Source organism: Suncus etruscus, chromosome 13, assembly GCF_024139225.1.
Source record: "Suncus etruscus isolate mSunEtr1 chromosome 13, mSunEtr1.pri.cur, whole genome shotgun sequence".
Taxonomy (NCBI): Eukaryota; Metazoa; Chordata; class Mammalia; order Eulipotyphla; family Soricidae; genus Suncus; species Suncus etruscus.
The window spans coordinates 74,547,898-74,554,746 of record NC_064860.1 but is presented as its reverse complement, the minus strand read 5'-3'; the positions used below and the strand labels follow the sequence as shown (position 1 = coordinate 74,554,746).

General features: G+C 35.6%; 1 protein-coding gene across 1 annotated transcript; it reads right to left on the bottom strand.

The window, feature by feature from the left end:
- Nucleotides 1-4,074: 4,074 nt before the first annotated feature.
- Nucleotides 4,075-6,234, bottom strand: CSNKA2IP (casein kinase 2 subunit alpha' interacting protein). The gene has a single exon (XM_049785589.1). The coding sequence runs from the start codon at nucleotides 6,232-6,234 to the stop codon at nucleotides 4,075-4,077; it is 2,160 nt and encodes a 719-aa protein (XP_049641546.1).
- Between the last annotated feature and the right edge of the window lie 615 nt (nucleotides 6,235-6,849).

Here is a 6,849-nt window from a genome sequence, read left to right as displayed (position 1 = left end):
CTAAACTACATACAAAATTTTAATATTTTAAAATCCTATATAGTGTACAATCTAAAGTTAAATAATAAATTGAAAAGATCCAAGAATAAAATTAAAGAAACCAAGGTCAGAGTTTGACTTTGAGAAAACATAGGATGCAGAATCTCATATATGATGAAAATAGGGATTGATAAAGAAAAATATGCTCAAATAATGAATAGAATTTTTGATAAAACTAGATATAAATACTATCTCTTCATACTGATGATACTGTACAGACAAAATCTGAGAGAAAGAAAAAATACTAGGTATATCTGAAAAATTGCAAGAAATAAGCATTACATGGTTATGAAGAAAATTAGTTTTGCCCTGGGTGGGAATAATGTAAATTCAGCTGAAGAGAAACTGCCAAATAATATTGTAACATCTTTCAGTTTAGACATGGTTTAAAGATCATCATTGAACTTCTTCTTCTTCTTCTTCTTATTTTTTTTTTTTTTTGGTTATTTGGGAGTCATGCCCGGCAATGCTCAAGGGTTACTCTTGGTTATGTACTCAGAAATTACTCATAGAGGTGCTAAGGGAGTACATGGATACTGGGGATCAAATTCAGATGGACTTATACAAGATCAGTGCCCTGCCCAATACTATACTATTGCTAAGGTCCTGTCACCATTATTCTACAGTATCTAAAATGTTACATTAGTGGCCAAAATGATAGTACAGTTGATAGGACACTGCTTTGCACATAACCCTTCAGTGTTTGCTTTCTGCCAGGCACTCTATTTGGTCTCTTGAGCACTAACCGGAATGACCCCTGAATGCAGAGCCAGGAGGAAGCCCTGAGCAAAACATTGTTCAAGGGACCCAGGAAATTACTCTGAGCAAAGCTTAGTGAACCAAAGAGGTGTGGTTTCAAAGAGTCGGCCCAAAAATTAAGCACTGCTGGGGCTGGCTCTGTGAGGTGGGGACCACTCAACCAACACCAGTGGTGCTTGTGCTGGGGTCCATGTGGTTCGAGGATTTGGTTTTATTGTGCCCTTCACCTATCTCTGCCTTTTTGTTGTTGTTCTAATACCATATATATAGATCTGTACAAAGTTTTCACATGTTCCTTATTTTATTCCATTAACATTATAATTAGAATGCAAATGAGGTTTGGTTCTCTGTTCTCAAATTTTACCCTATAAGTTTATGTATATTTATTTTTAAATTAAAAAATTATGACATGAGGGTCAACATTTTTTCAAAAAATTTTGAAAAACTAAAAATAAAAACAAGATAACTCAATGTGACCAAGAAATAAAAGCAACACATTATTGTCAAAAATAAAGTAAAAATATTTACAACGAAGCAGAATATGTAGAGAAATAACTGAGATAGAAAATTCAGCATGCAAGCTGCATAAATAAATAAAAACTAATTAAACTTCTCAGTTTACGTCTCTAATTTTTAAATAGTAGTGTGCCAGTGAAATCCTGAGGAATTCATGGTAAGCATGAGAAATAGATCTCTTGTTCAAGAGGCAAAACCTAGAAGAAAATATACTAACTTATTATTTACAGAAGTGATTTCATAAAAAAAAGTTTAGGATGAATATAGCAATTTTCAAGATATTACTCAATAGTTTAGAGAAAGTATCACCCATCTTATCCAAGCATAAGTTCTTTTTAATCATTAGTAATGGTATTAATGGGTGATGGAGAGTTGACACTGATGGTAAGATCGATGTTGAACTTTTTTTATAATCCTTATTGAAACCAATGTGAATCACAAGTCTTTCACAGTTATATTTAAGGTACATAGTGACAGTGAACTAGGGCAATTTCCCCACCAGTGTTGATTCCCTCCACCAATGTTCCAGCATGCATCCCATTCCACCACCCTTAGCCCCCTAGACTGCTAGTGTAAGGTCCCTTTGTGTCTAGCTTGTTGTATTTAGGATCTCTTGATTCTATCGTTGTTGAAAACTATTAATAACTTTGTAAATCATAGTTCTTTAAATTAAATCCATCAACCATTATTACTAAAATAGTGGAAAATTTTTATATAAAATAGAAAAGGATGGCTTCTTTCTTATTTATATATGATGTCATCAAGAAAGGGTAAAAATTTCACTATAAATCAAGTTCACTATAAATCAAATTCACTATAAAGCAAGTCTATGAAATCTTATTTATTTCAGAGAATTAAAAGAGCTGAAGAACTTTATAGGATTAACTGTTTCAGCGCATATACTATAGAACACTTACTCTATTACTATGATTAGGTTAAAAAATAAAAACAGAACTAAAATGCTATACAAGGTATTTTCAATTTAGTGAGTGAACACAAGAAGTGCTTACATTCTATCATGATTCAGACTAGTACAAATGTGAATATAAGTTCAATGGTAATAGGTAGACTGACCAAACCCTTTGAAAATCGATCAGGAAAATACATCTGAAGAATGCTAAGATAAAAGTAAGAACAGATAATGAAAAATAGTTAAGTAACAAGATATTTCTGATAAAAATTACTGATTTTAAAATTAGTGGTTTTAATAATTTGTGTATGAGTAACCTTAAATATTCTGCTTTGTTAAGAAATCAGTTTTGGAAATAAAAAGTAAATTAAAGAGTAACTTTAGATATATTTTTATATTTCAATCATAAAAGTAATTTATACACTCTACAGAAAAAGTATGATCAATAATTAAAATATTATAAGCAGTAAAATAGAATAATAAAATGGGTGTAACAAAAATGTACTCATAGCTAAAGGACAGGTTCAGATGCTATTATAGCAGTTTGACAAATGGGTTTGAGCACAGTTTGGATAGTGAGAATATAATTAAAAAATTATTGGATTCTATAGAAAATATGGCCATAAAATTAATGATTTGGGGATCAGACCAGAATGATAGCACAGTGGTAAAGCCTTGCATGCTGATGACCAGGACAGACCCAAGTTCCATCCCTGGCATCCCATTTGGTCTTCCGAGCCTGTCAGGAGTGACTTCTGAGTGCAGAGTCAGGAGTAACCTCTGAGAGCAGCCAGGTGTGGCCCCAAAACAAGTGATGATGATGATGATGATGATGATGATGATGATGATGATGATAATGGTTTTTAAAAGATACAAGCAGTGAGAGATAATCAAAATGATGCTGTCGTAGATAGTTATACATATGTGGAAATAGGAAAACCAATACTATGCATGATATACCAATTCCATTTCACTTTGATAATTCCTTAAGATGAGTATGAATGGTAATGCTTGTCTCTCCCCTACTAACAGGAGACCCAGTGGAACAAAAACTTAAAATATTTTATTAACCCATATTTTATAAATAGAAATGATGGGTGGGTGACTAAATTTAAGTATTGGCACAATCAACATGAAGTTGGATTAACATTCCATTGTTCTCTTCATAGACTTGTTAAAGAAGATTGAATGTATAAGTGAATTATTTGTCTCTGTTTAAATTCTTACATGCTAAGCATAATCAGAATTTTTATGAGACAATCAAACAAGCATAAAGTAGATCATGGTTACTATTATTTTCATGTCTCAGATGGAAGGAAAATAACAAAGAGACAGATACTATTTAGGGGAAAATCTATATTTCTGTGTTTTGTCAATTATGATTAATTCATTTATCAATCATCATATAATAGATGTTATAGGCAAGTTTGTAGTTAAAATACAATATTTACTTCTGACTTCTTGTAGATTATGGAACCTTCTTAAATAATGAATGTAAGGGGCCAGAGTGGTTGCCCAAGGTAGGGCGTTTGCCTTGCAAGCTTTAACCTAGGACAGTCTGCGGTTTGATCCCCTGGTGTCCCATATGGTCCCCCAAGCCAGGAGCGATTTCTGAGTGCATAGCCAGGAATAACCCCTGAGCATCAGCAAATATGGCTCAAAAAAACAAACAAAAAAATAAAGTAAATGTACGAGTTCCACTTAACTATGCTTCATTAACTAAAATATAGAGCCACACTGAGATAGTCCTGAGAATTTTAATAAGGGCGAATGGAAATAAAACTCTACTCTCAAAGAACTGAGAGGTCAATTACTTCTAATAAAGCAATGCTAATTTATTGTGTTTTCTCTCACTTTGAAGGTGTCTGAATAAGTTTGTACAGTGCCTTTGGCCCTTTTGTCTCGTTCGGTATGGTGTCATTATCTGTAGGCATTTTTTTCTGAGCTGGTGATTGAGTGGGAAGAGGCTGGTCATTATTACTATGTATATACTCCAGCCAGGAAACACCTGGAGGCAGCTTGTGATAACTAAGCATGTTATTGAGCACATAACCTGAGAGGGTAGCAGAGGCAGTTTCTTTGACTGGAGGAGTTGGGGAGGATTTCTTGATAAAGGAAGAGGTGGAAGATAATGATGAAAAGGAGGAGAAGGAGGAGGAGGAAGAAGAAGAGGAGAAAGAGGCTATGGAGGGAGAGGAAGACAGAGGCGGGATCTGTGACTGAGAATTATTTTTCTTAACATAAAGCAGCCAGTCAACAGCTGGGGATTGTTGGCTTACAACTTTGTTTTCAGGGGCCACTGGTAGCCATTCTTTCTTCACATTAAGCTCCTGCGAGATAGCAAGTTCAGATGTTGAGAACAATTTTGATTTCTTTTCCATTCTTTCAAGATTGTCTTCAGGGGCTTCTTCATCAGGCTGATTTCTTTTCACAAATAAGGGGAGAGAAGAGAAGATAGACGTCTCTGGTAGAGAAAGGATAAAAATTAATTTCACCTCTATTTTCCCCTCAGAACTGAGCTCAGGTGTTGGTATGACAAACAGTGTCGCACCACAGGGATCTTTCTTTCCTGTAAGATGGGGACACTGATATTTTATGCAGGAGGCACAATTTAAACAGACCAAATAGCTTGCTGAAAGGCGGGGACCTGGTCTAGGATTTGGCTTTCCCCTCATCCTTCGATAAAGAATCTGCCTACAGAGATCTCTCTGGATTCTGGACTTGGAGAGAGAATTGATAATTTTATTTACAACATCATCAGAAAGAGTTCCACCTTTAACAATGCAGGGGTTAGTAAAATGTAAAGTCCAGGGAATCTCTTTCTTTGGTTTTATTTTTGCCCAAAAATCACAGCTACTTTTATTCTGGGGTCTTAAATAGACCACTGAAGTAGTTCTAGCTCTGATACTGTGTTTGGATCTTGATGGTGATTGGCCTGAGATGCTTAATTTGGTATGGAATGGAGTTAAGGTTCTGTGTTTATCGTTTAGTGAAGTGGGGCTCCGAAAGGCAAAGTGGCAAACTGGTGAATTCGGTGTCTTGATGATATGATCACATATAAGCAGAGATGGAGATTTGGCCTGAAACAAACTCTGAGGCTGATGGATGGAATGTGGTAACAAAGAGTTTTTTGATCTTGAGTGGGACAATGCTAAGTTCAGACCACAGGAATTAGAGTTCGAGACAGACTTGATTTGAGATCTGGAGTCAGTTAGTGATGATCTCAGAGTCATTTGATTGGGTTCCAACAAAGGTGATTTCTGAAGCAAGCAGTGTGTTTGAGGTGCAGAGTTGAGAGATGGTGAACTCAAAGATCTTTGGCTGTGGTCTATTAAGGATGTCCAAAGGCTGTTCAATGAAGATCTTTTCTGAGGCTTGTGTTGAGATGTTGTTGCACTAAGAGCTTTTTTATTGGGTTGTAAAGATGATGATGTCCAGAGCCTGTCTAAATATGGTGTTTCTTGATGGTTGACCAAGGGAAAGGAAGAATGTATGACTCTTTGATCAGACTTTAGTGAAGGAAGTAGACAATTGTCTAAGGAAGTAGTTTGAGGTTTAGTGACAGGTAATTGAGAGCTCAAAGCTACTTGATGGTGCTTCGGTAATGTCCTGGGATTAATTGAAGATGTTGTTTGAAGTTTGTGGTAAGGCAAAGGTGTGTTCATGACATTCTGGTTCGACCTCAACAATGTTCTCTGATGATGATCAGGTAAGGAAAAGAGTGGATTTTTGGAATAGGATGATGAATTTATAACTTTGTTTTGGGAGCACTGTAAAATTATGTCCTGTGTCTTGGAAGGAGGCAATATTGAACAACTCTGTACCTTCTGGTTAGAATTTAGTGAAGGTATTCCAATAAAATTAGTATGAGTCAGTACTCCGTTTGAAGAATGCTTACTGGGTTGACTTAATTTTTCACCTATGTGTTGTTGTGTTAATGACTTGACAGTGACTACTTCATACGAGGGTTCAAATGGCACTGAAGTTGTATTAGATGTTAATGGCACCATCTTGAGTTAGGGAGAGAGGTATATTTTAAAAGCAGTAGGCTGTAGGGTGTTTTAGTAACTGATAGTATTTTGGCTGATTTCCATGAACAGCAGATATATTTAGATGGTGTTCGGTAATTTCTAGTGTCTAACTGATATCTTTAAGCTGGAAATATTGACTTTTTCAAAACTGAGCTGTCAATGAAGTTGAAAAATGGTGCCACTATTTGATATTTTCTTCTGGCTTTTCCTTAACTTTCTGGAGTTATTTATTCTTGCAGAAATAGTGCCTGTTAAAGAAATAGTGAATAGAGTTCAGAAGAATAACTTATAGGCTTGTTTTATGAAACATTTTTGGTAGTTTATATCAAATTTTAGTAACATACTCTGTTGTGTAACTTTTTTTTTGTGGTTTTTGGGTCACACCCGGCAGTGCTCAGGGGTTACTCCTGGCTCCATGCTCAGAAATTGCTCCTGGCAGGCACAGGGGACCATATGGGACGCTGGGATTCGAACCGATGACCTCTTGCATGAAAGGCAAATGCTTTACCTCCATGCTATCTCTCCAGCCTCTGTTGTGTAACTTTTTAATTGCACTTTCTAAATACCACTGCACCTCTATAATATAAAATATGA